General features: G+C 38.4%; 2 protein-coding genes across 5 annotated transcripts; one reads left to right on the top strand and one right to left on the bottom strand.

Annotated features, from left to right (window-relative positions):
• The first annotated feature begins 1,497 nt into the window (after positions 1–1,497).
• On the top strand, positions 1,498–13,229 carry LOC135093703 (tyrosine-protein kinase HTK16-like). 2 transcript variants are annotated; one of them, XM_063993220.1, is made up of 18 exons: positions 1,498–1,799; positions 2,966–3,076; positions 3,432–3,566; positions 4,149–4,325; positions 4,795–4,979; positions 6,174–6,261; positions 7,112–7,270; positions 8,457–8,665; positions 8,853–9,029; positions 9,173–9,328; positions 9,425–9,560; positions 9,929–10,053; positions 10,210–10,386; positions 10,614–10,757; positions 11,024–11,132; positions 11,284–11,455; positions 11,765–11,891; positions 12,107–13,229. In XM_063993220.1, exons 2-18 carry the CDS (start codon positions 2,983–2,985, stop codon positions 12,290–12,292), a joined length of 2,556 nt encoding a protein of 851 aa, XP_063849290.1. In that variant the 5' UTR covers positions 1,498–1,799; positions 2,966–2,982; the 3' UTR covers positions 12,293–13,229. The 2 variants fall into 2 exon arrangements, with proteins under 2 accessions (XP_063849290.1, XP_063849291.1); XM_063993221.1 differs by lacking the exon at positions 2,966–3,076 and having other exon boundaries at positions 1,501–1,799.
• A 204-nt stretch (positions 13,230–13,433) lies between these two features.
• LOC135093704 (myosin heavy chain, striated muscle-like) lies at positions 13,434–20,933 on the bottom strand. 3 transcript variants are annotated; one of them, XM_063993224.1, is made up of 10 exons: positions 20,531–20,933; positions 18,108–19,199; positions 17,664–17,807; positions 16,440–16,595; positions 16,112–16,233; positions 15,799–15,976; positions 15,514–15,636; positions 15,208–15,399; positions 14,706–14,879; positions 13,434–14,569 (listed from the first exon to the last, which is right to left on the bottom strand). In XM_063993224.1, exons 2-10 carry the CDS (start codon positions 19,167–19,169, stop codon positions 14,522–14,524), a joined length of 2,199 nt encoding a protein of 732 aa, XP_063849294.1. In that variant the 5' UTR covers positions 19,170–19,199; positions 20,531–20,933; the 3' UTR covers positions 13,434–14,521. The 3 variants fall into 3 exon arrangements, with proteins under 3 accessions (XP_063849294.1, XP_063849292.1, XP_063849293.1); XM_063993222.1 differs by lacking the exon at positions 20,531–20,933 and adding an exon at positions 20,290–20,454; XM_063993223.1 differs by lacking the exon at positions 20,531–20,933 and adding an exon at positions 20,290–20,454 and having other exon boundaries at positions 14,427–14,569; positions 15,514–15,615.
• Between the last annotated feature and the right edge of the window lie 159 nt (positions 20,934–21,092).

Raw genomic sequence — 21,092 nt, 5'->3', positions numbered from 1 at the left:
ATATATATATATATATATATATATATATATATATATATATATATATATATATATATATATGACACTCAACTATCCCCCTCTTCTACACTGAACATCCTCGGTTTGTCCTTTACTTATAATCTGAACTGGAAACTTCACATCTCATCTCTAGCTAAAACAGCTTCTATGAATGTGTTCTGAGACATCTCTGCCGGTTTTCTCATCCCCCAGCTGCTAACTCTGTACAAGGGCCTTATCCGTCCATGTATGGAGTATGCTTCACATGTCTCTGGGGTTCCACTCTCATTTTCATGCTAACTGCTCTTCTGATCTTGCTAACTGCATGCCTCCCCCCCTCCCGCGGCCTCGCTACACAAGACTTTCTTCTTTTTCTCACCCCTATTCTGTCCACCTCTATAACGCAAGGGTTGACCAGTATTCTCATTCATCCCTTTCTCTGGTAAACTCTTGAACTCCCTGCCTGCTTCTGTATTTCCATCTTCCTATGACTTGAATTCCTTCAAGAGGGAGGTTTCAAGACACTTATCCTTCAATTTTTTACTACCACGTTGGACTTTTTTTTATGGGACTGGCATTTCAGTGGGCATTTTTTTTTATTGGACTTTTGTTGCCCTTGGCCAGTGTCCCTCCTGCATTAAAAAAGAAAGAAGGAAAGAAAAAAAAAAAAAAAAAAAAAAAAAAAAAATATATATATATATATATATATATATATATATATATATATATATATATATATATATATATATATATATATATATATATATATATATATATATATATATATACACACACGCATCACTGATTATTGGAAACAGGAATGAAATACATATCCATCTATGCATCTTAGCTTTGATTTTCACCGAACAACAAAACATAGGGCAAGGGACCGGTCCCTCAGTCTCCATTTCAGAGCTGAACCTCGTCTTGCATCCCGAAGAAAGTAATTGCTATACACATTTCCGTATACTCGAGTCTTGTCTTTCGGAACAAAATAAACAGAGAAGTGTCATGTATATTTATACACCCAAACTCTTTAAATACTCATTAAAAATGCATAGGACAAAGAAAGTAGTATAACATTAAAACTCCATAGAAAGTAACTCTCGGAAAGGTAACCATAAACTCGTGTGTTTCTGTGAAAGAAAAAGCAGATAAACAAGAAGGGGTAACCTATTTATATATTCATCCTCGCTTCATTCTGCATATAAAAATGCACTGGACAAGGAAAATCATATAACACTCCATAGAGAGTATAACCCAATAGTAAGTAATTTTACACACTGTAGACGTGTGTTTATAGGAAAGAACAATAAATAGATAGGAAGGTGTTATCTGTTTTTTTTTTTTTTTTTTTTTTTTTTTTACATTCACTCTATAAAGTATATTTTGCTCATATAAGAATACACTTGGCAAGAAAAGTTGTATTAACAAGACGAACAACAGGATCTCCATGGGCAGTGAAATGACGTGTTTTTGGGAAGGGGAAGGGAAGCAATCAACACTGTGACGCATTCGGAGCACGGGGACGGGATATCCGGGTGGCGGTTGACGTAAAGCGTTATGCTATCACTGTGATGTGATGTGGCGTTCCACCCAGCTCCTGTCTTATGGCGCTACGATAATCCAGTCATTTCTAGTGCTGGAGGAGGCCCCGTGATCTAACAAGGCTAGGGAAGGACTGGAAACAAGGCCTGCATGATCCGCTCCCCGTCACTGTCACTGCCCTGCCCCAGCGTCGCTCGAGTTCAAGGGACGTGGCGATGCCTTCTGATGTCTGTCTTCAAACAGCAGGATTTAAGGTATTTTATTCAAAGTTAGTTATTTGTACGTTTAATCACACAGATAAAAAGGAATGTGTGGTTCCTTGGAGCTCCTGTCATTACTTGAAATGACATGGGTATCTCCCCTGATGTATAGCACTCAACACAAGGGTATATGATATATAGAAGTTAAGTCAGCCCTTTGTGTGGTTTAGGTTTAATTGGCTTGAGACTGCATGTTAGCTAGTGTTGGATCAAGATTTGGTGTGTTATATCTAGATATGGAGAATTTCTGACAACACCCTTGATTGTCACAGACGACATCATGTAGTTACTGAGATATGGGCTCTTAAACTTAGGGGATCTGTGAAATATGAAGTATATATTTTTCTTAATGGTATTAGTTAATTGTCAAATGACACCAGTGCCCTATTTACCTTGAATTTACCCTGATGTGCTTCTGCCTCAAGAGTGCAAAAGACCCTCTAGAGACTGGGTTTAAGGCAAGGGCACTTTTTTTTGGTGTACTTTCTGTATGGCCATAAAATTATAAGTAGCTGGATGTGGACTAACACTTTTGCAGCCTTTCCCATGTTCATGTGGAGTTGCCCCTCGCTAGTCTTCCATAAGGCTGTCTTCCACCTCCTCTCCACTAACATTCTTTCAAATCCTCTCCTATGCATTCCTTCCATCTCTTCTTCGGCTTACTCTGTTTTTTCCATCCACTTCCCTGTCTACCATTCTTGTACCAGCATACACTTCATCCCTTCTTGTCCAAACTAACATATTGTTGTGAAACTTGAGCCCCATCCATATGGTCTGTGCATCCTCAAGGTACAGGAGATGAAGGCTTGCCATACAACAGTACTTGATTGCTATGGGTTCAGCACTGGTGATGGTAGATGCAAGACTAGCTTAACTTAGAAGATTCAGGCACCAGTAACCCAAGGTGATAAGGACACACTTGGGTACACGAGATATACATTTATTTTCTAAGCACAGGACACAATACAGGGCACAGTTGCCAGGCACATCTAACCCCACCCCCCTCCATCCTCTCTCTCTCTCTCTCTCTCTCTCTCTCTCTCTCTCTCTCTCTCTCTCTCTCTCTCTCTCTCTCTCTCTCTCTCTCTCTCTCTCTCTCTCTCTCTCTCTCTCTCTCTCTCTCTCTCTCTCTCTCTCTCTCTCTCTCTCTCGTATTCCAGATAATTTCTTCTCCAGAATGGCTTCTTCCACTTCCCGATCAGACATTGATGAAGACAGGTTCTATTTCGGCAAAATCACAAGTAATGAAGCTGATGAAATCTTAATGAAAGGTGAGAGCATATAAGCCTCAGTTCTTGGTCTGTTAACTCAAATTCATCTTGCCCATCTATACCATCTTAGTGTTTTTTAAATATTCCATCCTGAAGTGATACATGAATAATGAAAGACATGTAATTGTAAAGATATTTGCTCATGTGACCTGCTTACAGTTTCTATAAAGATGATGGATGACATGAGGTAAGGTTTTTTGGATGACCAATAAATATCTAGGCTAGAAAGCTGAGAAAATAGCAGTGGGAATGGGCATGTTGAGGTATATAACTGTTTGGATTTAACTTGTTTGCATTTGGTTAGTCATTTTACTTGATAACTTACTTGATTATACAATTAATTTTTGTTTTGCAGAGGGTGGAGAAGAAGGAACATTTCTCATCAGAGAGAGTTGTTCATCTCCTGGAAACTATGTGTTGTCTTTCATATCTGATGGCCAACCAATACACATTCTGATCCAGAAGTATAAGGGCGATGGATTCTCCTTAGGTAGGTTGATGATTACAGTCTTTCAGTGATGTCAAAATGTACCTATGATATATCAAAATAATATGCAAAGGTAGTGGATGTTTGAGAGAAGAGAAGTAGAGATGTGTAGTTTAAGGATACCTCACAGAGGGAGATGCAATGACCTAAATATAGAAAGCACACAACCCCACTTGACCACAGGATGCAGCTGTTGCTTGATCAGTAATGTGGCAGGCTTTCTTGCTTGGGTCCTGAGTTTGATTCCATATGCAGTACTTTTCTCCTGAAGCTCAGTATTATTTGAACTTCCATCTACTGAAGCTCATTATTATTTGAACTTCCAGATTAATTGCTTATTACTTTGATGCACTGAGTGTGTTGTGGTTACACTATGGTGTGAGGCAATACCAGTATGAGAGGTGGAGGTTCTTCTGCTGTGGCCATCACCTTGGTAGATGCTCATGGAGGGAGGGAGGCTTTAGAGAGATAGAACTGTGTGAACACTATTTCCTCACTCACCTAAGTACAATTTTTACTCTTAACATTTTGAATTGAGCTTGGTTTATGATAGTGACATTGTTTTGATTACTGTGGTCTTTTCAGTGGTTTTGAATGAGGCCCGGTTATTCAATGGCTTGGACAGCCTTGTGGCATACTACAGCCAACACCCTGTAGGGCCCTCCACCACCACCCTCTGCCACCCTTGTCCTGGGAACCCATTTCCAGCAGACGTTTGCCTCCATGGCTCCTCCAATCTCCTCCACAGATCAACTAGTCAAGGTAAGTTGGAAGTATGAAAACAATCAAACCCAGTTCCTGTATATTGAGTGAAAATGGCACCAGCCAGTGATCCAGCATGCCATCCTGACCAGTTTTCAGTTTTTTTTCATTGGCTATGCATTGATGTTCAATCTTATTCTCTCTCTCTCTCTCTCTCTCTCTCTCTCTCTCTCTCTCTCTCTCTCTCTCTCTCTCTCTCTCTCTCTCTCTCTCTCTCTCTCTCTCTCTCTTTCACAACATAAATATATAATCTGTTTTACACCATCTTTTCATCACTGAAGTATTCAGTTTAAAGTAAAATATGTCACAAACTATTTACTCTAATAGCTTAAAGTAAACTATATATTTTGTGCTTGTCTGTCCCACTCTAGATTACAGAAATAGATTCATGTAGGAATTTTATAAAGAGTCAGGGTAAGCTAAACCATGAAATCAGTAAAAGTTAATTGACTGCATACATCTCTCACAGGTAACATTATTGTGGTCTCCGAACTGCTGAAAGCAGGCTATAAGAAAATTGATGTGAGAAATAACACAGGGCAGACAGCACTACACATCGCCGCCATGAAGGGCTACCAGGAAGTTGCAGAGATGCTCCTGCAGCACGAGGCAAATGTTGAAGTTCGGGATGAGGAAGGAGTGACACCGCTGCATGTGAGTTCCCTAAATTGTGGCTGTTACTCAGGTCTGTTGAGTGTATTTTGCCTTCATTCTGAGTTTTTGGGGTTGAAAAGGTTAGTTGGACTTGCACTCATTCCACGACATTCATGGACAGTGGACAGGAAACTCATTGAAGAGATTAAATCTGTGAATAGTTCATATTTTTCATGGTCCATGTGTTGATAACCAGAACAGTAAAAGTAGAATCTGTGAATGTCAGTAGGATGAGTGTACTAAAAGACTGGTGTAATTTTTTTTTATTACTTCTTTCCTTAATATGCATGATGGCTGTTTTGATATATCTATCTATCTGTCTGTTTATATATATATATATATATATATATATATATATATATATATATATATATATATATATATATATATATATATATATATATATATATATATATATTATTTATTTATTTATTTATTTATTTATTTATTTGTACACATACGTATATAGATACACGTATGCTGTATTAGGCATTATATTATGCTTATTTTGGTTGGGTAAATATTGGATGTATTTGCATTCAGTGTCTAAGAGCACCATAAAGCTTTAGAAAAGAAAACCATGAAAATGCACTTGATATGTAATTTAGAAAGTACCTGCCTATCACTATGGCTATTTTTATTTAGTTTGAACTTGGCTTGCTTTGCCACTTCATGTGAAATTATCAGTTTGGTGGCCACATTTCAAACACACAGGCTTTGCAGTAATTTCACAGTATTGTTACCACAGGGTGAGTTAATCTAGAAGCCATCACTCTTGCCTCCTCCTCCATTTTGCTAGGGAGGTGTATTGATGCACTCACTATGTAAACTGTCAGCATGGGCCACTGGAGATCTCATCCATGTCAACAGTTATATGATTCTTTTATGTAAATAAATTATATGTTTTTTTTTTTTTTTTGTTTTTTTTTAGAGTTTTCTGAATGGTTAATTATTTGTTATTGCAGGGGGAGGGGGGTGGCTTGGCTTCTAGATCAGCCCAGCCCTCAATGTCTATATTTGTGCAGTAGTGCTGCATCCCAGCCTTACTGTATGGTGCAGAAATTGGCTGAGATATTGAGTTAGATGTAGTTTTAGGCATTATGGTGAATTTTGTGTGTATAGAATTTTATTAAATGTTTTGTTTGCACTTTTTTATTTTGTGCATGAATTTTTGTGTTTACCATTATGTTGCAGCTTGCCTGTAGGTACAATATGCCTCATATAGTGCAACTCCTTGTGGAGGTGGGCCAGGCAGATGTACAAGTCAGAGCAACAAAAACAGGTAAATTGTTTGGGGATTTTTCATAATGCCATCACACCAGCACATGTCAGGAGTGACTCCATTAATTTCTGTACATCTTTAATGTTGCACTGCCCCAGCTTGTTATTGGGTGGCCAGTCATAGGTGGTAAAAATTCCTGCCTCAGCTGAAATGCTCACTGATACCTGGAGTCATTATTTTGAGGTCTAGTGAAGATTTGTTTTATATATATATATATATATATATATATATATATATATATATATATATATATATATATATATATATATATATATATATATATATATATATATATATTGCAAAATACATAGGAGATAGTTCAGTCACAGATGAAAATAAGAAACATTGTTTTTAAGTTTTTGTAAATGTTTGATTGCCTGACTAAAGATAAGGCTGACTTCATGGTACCTGTTTTGTGCAAATTGCATCATCAGTGACATCACTCCAGTGACAGGAAAGTTGATTGGGGCTGCCATTATCCTTTCATTTCAGGAGCACTGGTACCACTGTGTGGACAGTGACAACACCACTCACCTCACAGAGGAGTACTTGGCAGCTGTGGTTAATATTCCTGTCAGTGGAGTGATGTCATTGATGATGCATTTGGTCTCAAGACAGGCATATGGAATGGGTAGTGTGAAGTAGGCCTTTGATATTGTATTTATAATTGGCCAGTAGCATCACTGTAAAATTTGGCATCTTTCATCTCTGAGATATTCAAACACTTGGTGGTTCTGGTACAGAGTATTACACTTTCCTGCCATGTTGTGACACATTGTACAGAACTGACACCATTCATTTATCTATATATAGAATTATGATTTAATGTTGTGCCTTTATCTGCTCCCAGGATCTGTACCTCTGCATGAAGCAGCTGAGAATGACAGTGTGGATTGTGTCAAGGCACTGCTGGCCTTGGGTGCTCCCTCCCATCCACGCAATGCACTTCGCCAAACACCAGCAAGTATTGCCAAGAGGATGAACCATTCAGAGTGTTATAATTTGCTTGGTAGGTACAGATGAGACAGTGTTGAGAAAAGGTGGAAGCAGATGGGAGACAGACAGACTTCTTTTGCCTTATTTGAAAAGCCTAATTTATTTATCTCTTACAATTTGATATATTTAGTTCATTTCTGTGATCTATGATACCTCTTGCATCTCATTCAAATAGATCATCTGTATCCACTTTCTCTGTTTTCTTCATAGCTCTGTATATTGCAATTAGGTCAGCCCTTTCTCTTCTTTCCATCATAGCTGGGAGTTTCAGAATTGTTAACCTTTCTTTACATGACAAATCCCACAAGCTCAGGGCCATCTTGGTTGCTGCTATCTTTATTCTTTCTGACTTCATTATGCCCTTTTTATTGTAACCGTTTATATGATTCTCAGGTGACGAATAATTCCTAGATGTTTATTTTCCATGGTTTTACTTGTCTTATCATTTCCCGTTTTATTATTACTTTTGTCTCCTTTTGGTCTCACCAGATTATAATAATTTGCATTTCTTTAAGTTAAATTCTATTTTCTACCTCTGGCTCTAGTCAGATACATATCTCATTCAATTCCTTTTGTAAAATTTAAAGGTCTTTGTTCTTCAACCCTTCAACTACAGTTATGTTGTGGCTGTCTCCAAATTTGTATCCATCAATTCATCGTACTCCATGCCCTTGTATAAACAATTTTCTCCTATTCTTTTATTCCATTTTTTTTAAACTTATACCATACCTTTTCCTACATCCACACTCTTCACTGGCACATACATCCTTACTTATGTATGGGGATCATCTTTCCCCCCTTGTTGTAATGTTCTGTTCCTTTTCTGCATATTATATTTCCTATCACCAATTTTGTGAATTTTCATTGAGTTCTTTAACTTCATTTCCATTAATCCCTAAATATCTGGCTTCTCTCTTCTGTAGAGCTTCAGTTCAGGCAATGTTAACACTATTCCATGGAAGTTTGCTTGTGTCACACTCCATTTTTCTTTTTCAGTAGGTTGTTTCTCCTTTGCAGTCTACTTTTATATGTAATTTCTTTTATTTCATATCCATCACTCCCCTGCAAAAAAGATTGTGTGCGTGTGTGTGTGTGTGTGTGTGTGTGTGTGTGTGTGTGTGTGTGTGTGTGTGTTTCTTTGCAGCATTAAACAGAACATTATGATGACAATGGTCATAACAGTGTGTGTTGATCTCCAGTGAACCATGTGGTGCGGGTGCCCATTTATACACTGAAGGACTATTACTTTGAGAACCTAGACCGTGTTGCTGCCCAAGACCTGCTGCTCCGTAGCCCAGACACCATCTCAGGGCACTTCCTTCTCCGCCACAGTTCCCGCAAACACTGTGGGCGTGTCCTGTCATTGTTGTGCCAGGGCGAAGTATATAATTATGAAATAGTGAAGGAGGTGAGACTGCTGCTATTCCTATCTTCTCTGCCATTTAAACCAATCTTGTCTGAACATGATACAAATATAGAAACCTTTCTGATGATGAGATGAAGTTACTGTAAATCATTGAGTCTTGAGGACATTATTGCAGCTGTTTTAAGTAAAAAGCCAGTATTTTATAATTCACGAAGGTGGATATTCTCAGGGTGACATGTTCTGCATTGATGATGGCCCATATTTCACCTGCCTGGAGACCTTAGTGGACCATTATGTGCACTTTGCGGATGGCATGCCCTGTCGACTCCAGTACCCAGTCATGGCCCCACTAAGCCCTTTGGCTGACACAGCCTCTTCAAGAAGTCCAGTTTTTGGCTATGGAAATGTTAGTACTTGTGTGGAAATGACTTACAAATTAGAATGACAAGTAGTGTTAGTAATGTGTATGGAACACCCTTTGACTGTGTCCTTGTGTGTTATTATGAAATGCATACTTTTTCATATTCAGACATATTTGTTCTTCACCAGCAAAAACAAAGGAACTCAGAGGGGGGGGAGTCGTCAGACATGCTCCTTGCAACCTCTTACTCAAAAACCTCATGCAGGGCCTCCCCTCATCTCCACATGGACCGCCTGCACCACTCACGCTTCCCCTCACAAGACAGCAGCTACTCACTTTCAAAGGTTGGTTCATTAAAAATGTGCCTACATCAACCCTAATTTCATGCAAGTGACTTCAACTGTATTTTCTGAACCATTCTAATAATCAAACTGTTGCAGCAAGAAAGAGCAAGCTGTGATGACGATAATCCCAGTTCAATGGAACTTTGGCCCATGCTCTCTGTGCCTAGTCAAGAGGATCTGAAACCTCACTGTAGAGCACAAAATTCCCACGAATCAGATATCATTGTCACAAGTAAGTTTGGTCATTAGTCATTACTGTGATGCACTGAGAGATTGAGTGAAATTATTCCCAGCATGTTAGTAATAATGTGAGTAAGTGTGGATACAGTATTATTTTCTTCTTTTTCATTTTTATTTATTTATTTATTTTTATTTATTTATTTTTTTATTTATTTTATTATTTTTTTTTCTGGATTTACAAATATATCTGGTCACTTGCTGCCTACTCTACTAAATAGAGGAATGTCATTGGGAGTTTTTTGTGATCTTTAGAATGCTACACTTACTTGAGATTATTGAAAGTGGTATTGATTGATTGATAGTGATAATGGTGATGGTAGTGATGATAATAATTATTGTATGTCATGTAAATATTTACAGAAGGACATGACTTGATAGATCTTAATGAACCAAGGCAAACAATTTATAAAGAACACAAAAGTAACTCCACCACTCAGCAGAAGACTCCTCCACGATCAAAAAGCTCACTTAAATTAGACCTCCAGGTAAGCTGTCTCAGTGTCTTTCTTTTCTTTTATATCTGAATCAAATTTTAACCATGAGTAGTGGAAGCAGTCCTGTGTCTTCAATATAACTCTTATTTTCACACACATACAGAATGTAATTTATGTTTGTTTAACTTGTCTTATCATCCATCATAGAACTTAAGCATATCTAGCAGTGGAGAGAGTAGCAGCAGCCCTACAATGGATGGTAACAGGACAGATGAGATCTTTGGGGAAATTGACATCAACCATCTCACCATTGGGGAGTGTTTAGGAAATGGAGAATTTGGCTCAGTGCTAAGAGGCATCTGGTTGAGTCCCTCAGGAGACAAGGTATGCTTTTCCAAGACATTGGGAAACAATTGAAGAGTTCTTTCAAGTCCTGTGAATACATAAGTAAGGCATGCAGTGCCTTGCTTGGCTAAGCCCTTTGTGAATGATGTCAGACTAGAATACAGATTGATAAGTAGATATGAGTCACTAAAGCTGACTTCATTGAAACATCCTATGAATTCTTTGCCTAAACATAAACCTCATACATGAAATGTGACAATTTTCAGATTGATGTTGCTGTGAAGACCCTTCATGATGATAACAAGGTGAACAAGAAGAATTTCCTTAAAGAAGCAGAAGTGATGATGAATCTGAATCACTTGTACATTGTGAAGCTAGTAGGAGTGTGTCACGGTCCCCCGGTTGCCATGGTAAGGAAGGGAAGGCTGCCCTAGTCATGGATGTCTTTTGACAGCTGAATGTGTGATTGTGTTAACAGTAACAGAAGTATAATCCATTCCTCATAAACCTCTAGTCAGTTGAGATGAAATAGTGGATGTAAACATAACTTTCTGTGAATGTTTCTTGAATCACTGTTTCATAAAACTAAGAATCATGTCATTAAGCGGTTTTCAGAAGGATAGCCCTGGCTTTTAAAATAATTGTAACCCTCTTTCAATTTATTTAAATTTCCTAGGTTCAAGAGCTGATGGCAATGGGATCACTCCTTGACTTTCTTTTGGAGCATGAAGAGGAGATATCAGTAGACTTCCACCACAAGCTCTGGGCTGCACAAATTGCAGAAGGTTTGCTCCTAGTGACTTTGATGCCCTGTCAGCACTTGCATCTTCAGAAATACTTATTTTTGCATGGTTTAATGATAATGATGAGCGACAAATATTTGTAACCTGAGAGTGTAACAATTGGTGTATTCTGATCAGCAAATTGGACCAACAGGAATGATGTACTTGGAGCAGAAGCATTTTGTTCACTGTGACTTGGCAGCTCGAAATATCCTCCTCTCCTCAATGACCTTGGCCAAAATAAGTGATTTTGGTTTGTCACGAGCTCTTGGAGTTGACAAAGACTATTACACAGCTAAAGAAGGAGGAAAATGGCCACTGAAGTGGTAAGTATCACCACAACACAATATTTGGTTACAATTTTGGGGAGTACGACTATATGAGTAATTTTTAAATGAATTTTTAACAAGCTATTGCTTCCTTTCCTTTATTTTATCACCTTTTCATATTTTTAGATTCCATTCTTCTACAGTTGTCATGGTAAAACACTTGGTATGAGTCCCTGAGAGAACTTAGGAATAAATATTAATTTGAAGATCCTTTCTCTCACTCTTGCTTGTCTCTGAGATGTAAAAAAGATAATAGTACTTTTGTGCAAGTAGCTTAAGTTATAACAGTTATTCTCTTTATTTCAGGTATGCCCTCGAGTCTATTTATTATGGAACCTTCACCCACAGTAGTGATGTGTGGAGTTATGGTGTGACACTGTGGGAGATGTATACATTCGGGGACCAGCCATATGGAGAGATACCAGGGAAAGATGTGAGTGGTAGATGTAAATAACTGAATATATATATATATATATATATATATATATATATATATATATATATATATATATATATATATATATATATATATATATATATATATATATATTTATTTATTTATATATATGGGTTAGTTACTCATGTTGAATATAAGATCTTTAGGCTGCTTCATCTTGGACATGAACCTGAATCAGTGTTAAATTTTAGGTGGTTGCTCTCCTGGAGAGGAATGAGAGACTTCCCCGGCCTGAGAAGTGCCCCAAGAGGGTGTATGACCTAATGCTGCGCTGCTGGAGCTGCAAGCCCAAGAAGAGGCCAGCCTTTAGGGAGCTGGCAGCAATCTTCAGGACCCAGCCTGAGTACATAAATATCAAGCCATACTTCAAAGGATAGCTTTACTTGTGTGTCATATTGGGATCTGCTCACAAATGCCTTCATCTTTTGTGTTCTCTGTGTGCAATGTATTATGTTGTAAGAAAATTTGTAAGATATTTTTTTATTAATTAGAAGGTAATTATTTGCTATTAAATCAGTACTAGATATATTAGTCCTGTTAAATTATAAAAAAAATCATACAAGTATTAGATTATGATTGAATCTCATTTGTGATTTATGTGTTACAGATTTGCTTGATTTCAGGGCAAGGTATCACCTCAAATCTAGCTCTGCTCTCTATTGTGTTAGTCATTTCACATTCAGGGTTTCAGCTGTACTAGTACTTCCTTCATGCCTAGTCCAGGGACATTGCTCAGTGTAAGTGGCTGTTCCCTTTCCTATTTGTAATATTTTTTCCTGCCAGCACTCATCATTGCTCTCTAATAAGCCATAGTAATGGACAAACTGTGTTGCTTGCCCAGTTTTCTGTGGGGTGGATGCTTGTTATATAAGACCATTATAGATGTTTATACCAATCTTTCATAAATAATAATTATAAAAGTTATATATTTCTAAATATACGATGAAAAATATGGAAGAGGTCTGTGATGGTAAGCAGTGTCCATTAAATTATAGCTGAGGACAACCATGTCTTGGGTGGGAATTCCCAAGATGTATGGGAAATCAGAGATGCACAGGTGATTTGTGTTTCACTCATCATTATTAGAAGATTTCAGTCGTATGTCGGATTTGTTGTGTCTTTTCAGTACTGATAATATGATCATGTGACGTTTTACTTCCTTCTCAATATCCACATCATTTCAAAGTTCAAACTACATATCTTACTTATCCTAAGATGTTATACTTTTATACTCAAATAAATAAATAAATAAATATATCTTTATATGTATTTATAATTGTTATTATACTGTGCAAGTAAACTTATAATTCTTTACCATTTATTTTAGCTTTTCCCTCTTTGGTATGTGGAGGGAGAGTAGCAGGCATACTGGTTGACTTGCAAGAACACTGCCACTGTATTTCCTGTATGTTGAAAAATGACAACTGGAAAGCCATCTTATTCTTCTACAGTAAGACCAGTTGTGCTGTGACATCTTGTCTTCACTAATCTCCCTTTAGGGGAAATTCTAGTCAAGTGCACTATAACTACTTTTATTTGTCATCTCTAAAAATAAACTTCAAAAATATCACAGAAATATCACATAATTAAAAACTAATTGTTTTTGTCGGTCCCCAAACAGGGTCCAAAGGGACAGCCAGAAATTGAAGGATAAGTGTCTTGAAACCTCCCTCTTGAAGGAATTCAGGTCATAAGGTGGAAATACAAAAGCAGGTGGGGAGTTCCAGAATTTACCAGAGAAAGGGATGAATGATTGAGAATACTGGTTAACTCTTGCATTAGAGAGGTGGACAGAATAGAGGTGAAAGAAGAAAGTCTTGTGCAGTGAGGTTGCACAAAGAGGAGAGGCGTGCAGTTAGCAAGATCAGAAGGGCAGTTAGCATGAAAATAGTGGTAAAAGATAGCAAGAGATGCAACATTGCAGCAATGAGAAAGAGGTTGAAGACAGTTAGAGGAGAGGAGTTGATGAGATGAAAAGCTTTCGATTCCACCCTGTCTAGAAAAGTAGTACGAGTGGAACCCCAGAGACATGTGAAGCATACCCCATACATGGACAGATAAGGCCCTTGTACAGAGTTAACAGCTGGAAGAGTGAGAAAAACTGACAGAGACGTCTCAGAACGTCCACCTTCATAGAAGCTGTTTTAGCTAGAGATGAGATGTGGAGTTTCCAATTTAGATTATAAGTAAAGAACAGACCGAGGATGTTCAGTGTAGAAGAGAAGGACGGTTGAGTGTCACTGAAGAGGTGATAGTTGTCTGGACAGATGTGTTGAGTTGAAAGATGGAGGAATTGAGTTTTTGAGGCATTGATCAATACCAAGTTTGCTCTGCCCCAATCAGAAATTTTAGAGAGATCAGAAGTCAGGTGTTCTGTGGCTTCCCTGTGTGAACTGCTTACTTCCTGAATGTGCAATTAGAATTATATTTATTAATCAGCATAATTTTTCCCTCTGATTTATGTAGAATGCAAAGCATTCATTCTTAATCAAGTATCAGTTGAATGTCATGCCACCAAACTCATTTTATTCATCACTTCAGTTATTCATGTATAGAGTAACTTTACCTATTCAGCCAGTTATTTTACTGGATGAAGGAAAACTGTCCTATCCTTTCTCCATCATCTTATTTCTTTCCTTTAGACATCGCACAGCCTGAAAATAAAAGTAAATTACTGGTACAGTGCAAAAGTTTTGGATTGTTCTATTAATATTCAATTAATTAATTAATTTAACAGGAAAAGTTTTAGGTGAATATTCATCCTGTCCACATATTTATGAAAAGTTTTACCTTCTTGTACTCATTAATTTGAGCCCTGGAGTGAGCACGAGTACTTCTGATGAGGAGCTCGTAGCGCGCCCCTAGGTCTGCCAAGAGGTGATGGGTCTTCTCCCGGTGGTGTGCCAGGGCTGCTGTCACTGCTGCAGATGTCTCCCTTTCCACATCACACTGGTAACTGACCATCTGGGGATTTTAATAAGAAAAGTTGTACTCCAAGATAAAGTTCAGACATCACTAAAGCCATGTTATCAACAGTAAATTTTTCTGTAATAAATAAAAAAAAATATATAACAGAATCAAATGACACAAAAATTAACATATTTGCATCACAATGTCTGATATGTATAATAGTTAAACTTGATACATGTTAATAAATATGTAATTTGCAAGACAAATCATGCAAATTTTGATCTACACTCTTGTGTTAGTAAAATTGCTCATCACCTACTAGAAATTAAACTGCAAGAGTAAATACTTGAGGTTTTAAATAAGTTATTTTAAAATAGCATACAGTTTGTTTATGGTGTTCTGCACATTCCTTGAGCTGAAGTTCAAGATTTTCATTCCCCTGAAGGACCTGCATCTTGGAGAATTTTAACTCTGCTCTGAGAGAAGTAACTTCATCCTCTTTCAGGGCTAGCTTCTTCATAAGGTCTGTTTCTCTCTCATGACAATCATTTAGCTTTTGTTTGAGAGCAACATTCTGAAACAATGTATCACTTCATTAGCAATTACTCATACATCATACTTAGTTTGTAAACTGCAGAAAACTCACAAAACTGTACAGTGATGAGTAATACAAGTTTCTTGCACTCACTTCCTTCAGAGCTTGAGACAGTTTTTCCTGCAGGACAGCCACAGTGCTCCTCAGTTCTTCACTCTCACCAGCACTCTGCACCCCCAGTACCTCATGATCAACCTTGGATTTGGAGTGAGTGTCCTGACATGTGAACTTTGATTTAGAGAAGTCAGGGAACAACTGAGGCAGATGTAGGAGAAAGCCAATATACTGTATATGGAACCTTTCAAAATCATAATGATGATAAATGACAGATACACTTATCATATATGCATTCTTTTAATCAAATTATTTAGTACATACCTGGAACATATCACCAATGAGTTCTCTTTGCATAACTTCTGCTTCATGTAGTTTCTTCTGAAATTGTTCAGATTCCTTTTTCCAGAACCGAACTTCCTCCTGGGACCTTGTCTTCAGCAGGTCTCCACTGAGGTCTTTGTACAGGCCGTTGTCCCTCCTCATGTTGTCTGTCTGTTTACTTGGATGGTGACAGCAAAAAAAAATAAAGTAACTAAAATGTTCACAGTTGTAAATCTTTACAAGACACCATACAGAATAAAGTACTAATAATGTATTTCCAGTTGAGAGGTGGTGCAGAAGGCAAGTGTAGTACCTGTGCTCCCCATGGCCAGCCTCTCTCCCTCCCTGAGGCGAGGGTGAGCCTGACACCAGATGTGTCCTGTCAATATCCGAGGTGAGGGTTTCCAGTGATGCCTCAAGGACTCTCTTCTCAGCCTCAAAGTTAATGGGGAAAAAAAATCTCTAATTTGTAATGAGTATGGCACTTACACTACTGATTTATTGAAAAGCATATGATGCCCATTTAAGTTGTGCAACTCAACAACTGTCTCTGCCTAATGAATGTATACATGATAATTACTTACATTTCAGCTATTAAACTGAATGGAATGTGTAACAAAAACAAACCCACTACAACACACTCTTAATCTGGTGATGGATGAATTTAGATCAGATATCTGAGCTTTAAGTTCCTTCTCAAGTGCTGCAGATTTGACTTGTGTTGCAGAAATCACCTCCAACAGTCTTTGTTCACAGGCCCTGTCTGCCAATTGTGTCTGTACCCTTGCTTCTTCAATCTGTCTTGTAAGAAAAAAGTTTGATTACTATATTATCATATATACTTAACATTTTATATTATATTATATTATATAATTATGGTATTTGAAAAAAAAAAAAAATAAAATAAATAAATAAATAAATAAAAAAAAATATATATATATATATATATATATATATATATATATATATATATATATATATATATATATATATATATATATATATATATAATTATGGTATTTGATTAGAATATATACTATATTCCTTCCTCTGGATATCTTTTATACAATACTCTCTGCACAAAAAGGAATGGTAATCACTGCCAGGGAGACCCAGCTGTGATGTCACTTACAATGCAAAACAGCTTCTACAAATTTGGTGGTCTGTGTTACCTCTGTCAGTTTTTCTCATCTCCCCCAGCTGCTAAATCAGTGCAAGGCTTAATCTACCCAAATATGGAAAACACTTCATATATATGGGGTTATTCTACTTACATTGGTCTCTGGAACAGGGTGGAATCAAAAACATTATGTCTTATCAAATGTCTCAAACTGTCTTCATCCTCTCTCTTGCTCTCTTTTCACTGCAATGTTGCATCTCCAGCTATCTTCTATCAGTATTTTCATACTAACTGTTCTTCAGATCTTGCTAAGTGCATATCTTCTCTCCTCCCATGGCCTTGCTGCAACAGGCTTTGCACTTTCTCTCACCTCTATTATGTCCATTTTCCTATGCAAATTAACCAGTACTTGAAGTCTTTCATCCCTTTTACTGGTTAACTTTGGAATTCCTTGCCTACTTCTGTATTTCCTCCAGCCTATGACTTAAATTCTTTCAAGAGGGAGATTTCAAGACATTTCTTATAATTTTTTATATATTTTTTTTAACCTGTACTCTTTAAGGACTGGCACATTTTTTTTTTTTTTTGCCCTTGACCATAGCCCTTCATTAAAGAGAGAGAGAGAGAGAGAGAGAGAGAGAGAGAGAGAGAGAGAGAGAGAGAGAGAGAGAGAGAGAGAGAGAGAGAGAGAGAGAGAGAGAGAGAGAGAGAGAGAGAGAGAAATAGCACAACGATATTACTCTACCTTCCTGTGGCATTCAGCTCTCAGGGCAGCCAACTCCTCCTGGTGCTGCTCCTCTTGCTCCTTCATCCTTTGGTTGTGGTGCTCAGCCTGGTCCCTTGCTGCTGCCTGATGCTTCACAGATCTGAGTTCCAATTCTTCCACCATCTAGGGAAATACAACAGATATGTAAGCAGTACATATAGCTCTCTTGCATCATCATTAATATCTCAACAATATGTAGAGCAAAAAAAAAAAAAAAAAAAATGCCACTACCTGTCATACTGATATTCATTCACCAGCCAAGTATTTAGGATTTTCTTTTAGAAAACTAAGTATATATTTTTTCAAGAAAGGGAACATGCAATATGCCAACAAGTTATTCTTTCATATTAAGAGTCAATGAACAAACACTACTGTACTATCTTGACACACTTGACAAGCTACTAAAGAATGCACAACAGTCACCTGAATCATCAGCTGCAATTTTTCATGATATAAAGAAATTCTAGCACTAGTTTCTTGTTCCTTTTTCTGCATCGCTAAGCTTAATTTTTCTTGATTAAGCTGATCTTGATGGTGCTGAAGAGATTTTATTTGAGAGGTTATAACCCCTGACAGAGCACACCCGTACCTCTCCATGAGGCTGCTGCCGAGGGCTGAGGCATTACTCAGGTCATGGAAGCAGTTTTGTTGACTGGTGGACACATCTGAAGAGCTGTATACTGGCAGCTTTGAAAATGTGTTGACACCATTCTTTGTACTCTTTGGACTCTTGATGTTTACTTTGGAGAATGATTCCATATTGTGAATTTGCCCTGATGTTTCTTCATCTCTCACATAAACTCTGTTTTCATATCCTTCAATGGAGTTGACCAAAGTGTAAAGTCTTTCACGTACTCTGTTCTTCAGTTTTGGGCTGACTGGAATGTCAAAAAGATTTTTCTTAACAGATGCTGGATTTGCTTCCACAACATGCTGCTGTATAGTTTCAGAGAATGACTGACTTGTTGATATTCTTGTGTTTGATAGATCATTCACTAATTTGTACACGGGAGTTTTTCTCTGGGAGGCATCACTTTCAGCTTTAACCTTTGTCTTGCAAAGCCTAGAGCCAGCATCCTCACTATCCTCATCTGATGTGAGACTCTCCGCCTGGTAGTCAGTTGAGTTTCCCGGTTCATCTATAGAAGACAGAAGTGGGTCTTCAAGAATCGCTTGACTTGATATGATAGCATAATTACTTTCTTCTGCAAGATCAAAAAGTTTCTTTTTAGGGGTTGACGTCAAGCAAGGGGAGAGTGTCTTTCCTCGGCTGCTGTGTGACTTAGCAGTGACCTTCTTGGGTGTATGAGGAGGACCTGTGAGTGCTGCATCCCTGCCTGAGCTAAGCCCAGAGTCCTGGCAGGTGGTGGTGGCTGCCTCTGAGTCCAGCTTCTTTCCATCCTCTTCATTACTGTCACCTCCTGTCCCATGTTTAGAAATCTCCTCAGCACAGACATTATGCTCTGTGCCTTCCATTTCCTTCATTACAATGCTCCTTAGCCAGGTAAATTTGTACTGAAAAGAGAGGAATATTAAGTTAACTACAGCTCCCTAATGGGATGATCTTACCAATAGCAGCTCCTCCTGGAGTAGCTAAGTTATGCACCTATAGTGATGAATGCTCATTGTACAACACGTGTGTGGGGGTTTTGTTTTGGGGTCATGCATGGTTATGTTACAGTGACATGATCTGTCTTGCACTGCATCACACACTGCAAGACCATGCCAATGAGGCTCACTTCATGGAACAGTGTGACGCGTGTGTTAGTATGTTGGTTTCTGATATGGTATTCCGCATTCTCTCTTGAATCTCTTTCGTTCAGCCAATGAGAGCCGTCCCTCTAATGGCGCATTAGAACGTCACTAAACGTAATTTACTTCTGGCCGATGCGCCAATTATTTTTGGCCAATCACATGTGCACGTGTGGCAGCCGCAGCAGTCAGCCGGCTAACCACAAGGGTGCTGTGTCACAATGGCAGCAAAGTACAGTGGACGCACATTCCAATACTGGGATTTTATTGTGCAGTTCCATCAGCAAAACAACTTGTGTTGATATGTTAGGATCACACAGTGTTTTGCTGAAATCAGCTCAATGTTGAACACTCGGTGCCGCCAGTAACCTTGGAGCACGAGGAAGAGCTTGACCAACCACACCCTGGACCTTCCACTTAATATTAAGATTAGGTTAGCATCCTTAAATGGGGGCTCAGTGGGGGGCAAAACCCCCATTTAGAATAGGTTAGGTTAGTGTCCCCCAGGTTAGGGATCCAGAGGGGGCAAAGCCTCCCTGTTTAGGTTAGGTTACTGTCCTTAAGGGTGGCAAAGCCCTCATGGCTAAGTTTTGTTTGTGTCCTTAAGGGAGGGTCCAAGTGGGGCAAAGCCCTCCAGGTTAGGTTAAGTAAAGTTAGGTTAGGCTTGAAAATTCCTGTTTTCAAAATATGGCATCCCATCCTTAGACTTTTAATGTATGTCGAAATATGGTATGATTTGACTCCCTCACCCTAAAACCCAACTTTTCCACCACGTTCCCAAGTCCCCAAGCTTGGTTGTCCTGCAGAGGGGCTGCAAGAGAATACTCTAGGAGCCACTATTAGTAAGATCTACCGTCGTTGTAGTATGGACGACATCAGGGTGCGTGCACAGAGATCGCTGGTTTTCTCGCGGCAGCAACCAGCGCCGATCAGCGTTGGTTGCTCGCGCGAGAAAACCAGCGATCTTTGTGCATTCAGCCTTTGAGATGTGTCGTATCTGCATCTGTACAATACATGTACATTTTTAAATCGTATCCATATCCACATTTGGAAAGTATCAAGCATCCATATCCATACCCTCGCCACACACTCACAAATAAAATCCAAGGACATCAGACATCCGCTACACATTGGGATGACGTCTGGTTATCAATGATAAGACGCACGGCAGGAACAAGTTCCATTCTTGAGGTGCAGTAGCAAGAGATATTCCGTGTTGACAAATGAAAAAAAAAAAAAATACTTGGTGCTTTCACTTCCCAAGTCTGCCAGGCCACTGAGGAGGGCGCCGTGAGGTACAGTGGCCTCACAGGACGCTGAATTAAACACAGGAGGAGCGTGTGTCAAACGTGCCGCGCAGCAACACTTGAAACCAAGGAAGCCTTGATCGAAATCAAGGAAACCTTCGTCAAAACCAAGAAAGCCTTGGTTGAAACTATTAGGAAGCCTTGCTCGAAACCAAGGAAACTTCCTTGCTCGAAACGGACAGTTTGTACTAAAATTATGGTAAACTCGAATGTCATAATATTTGTTGTAGTTTCCATTGAATATTAATGTTCATTCAATTAGTATCACAATATCTAGTGTAAATTTATATGTAAAAAATATATAATGCCTATAAGCATCTAAAAAACCACGCTATAATCGTAAAAAAGG

This window comes from Scylla paramamosain, chromosome 43, assembly GCF_035594125.1.
Source record: "Scylla paramamosain isolate STU-SP2022 chromosome 43, ASM3559412v1, whole genome shotgun sequence".
Classification (NCBI taxonomy): domain Eukaryota; kingdom Metazoa; phylum Arthropoda; class Malacostraca; order Decapoda; family Portunidae; genus Scylla; species Scylla paramamosain.
The sequence above is the reverse complement of the archived record's forward strand: the minus strand, read 5'-3'. Positions and strand labels throughout refer to the sequence as shown.

What these genes read in the sequence shown, in the direction of transcription:
- LOC135093703 (XM_063993220.1), top strand. Translation starts at nt 2,983, where the DNA reads ATGGCTTCTTCCACTTCCCGATCAGACATTGATGAAGACAGGTTCTAT. An exon ending in AAGGAGTGACACCGCTGCAT is followed by an intron (nt 4,980 to 6,173) that starts GTGAGTTCCCTA and finishes ATTATGTTGCAG; the next exon opens with CTTGCCTGTAGGTACAATAT. An exon ending in GGAAAATGGCCACTGAAGTG is followed by an intron (nt 11,456 to 11,764) that starts GTAAGTATCACC and finishes TCTTTATTTCAG; the next exon opens with GTATGCCCTCGAGTCTATTT.
- LOC135093704 (XM_063993222.1), bottom strand. Translation starts at nt 20,439, where the DNA reads ATGCAGATACGACACATCTCAAAGGCTGAATGCACAAAGATCGCTGGT. An exon ending in TCGTCCATACTACAACGACG is followed by an intron (nt 19,200 to 20,289) that starts GTAGATCTTACT and finishes CTCTCTTTTCAG; the next exon opens with TACAAATTTACCTGGCTAAG. An exon ending in GAGCTGAATGCCACAGGAAG is followed by an intron (nt 16,596 to 17,663) that starts GTAGAGTAATAT and finishes CTTACAAGACAG; the next exon opens with ATTGAAGAAGCAAGGGTACA.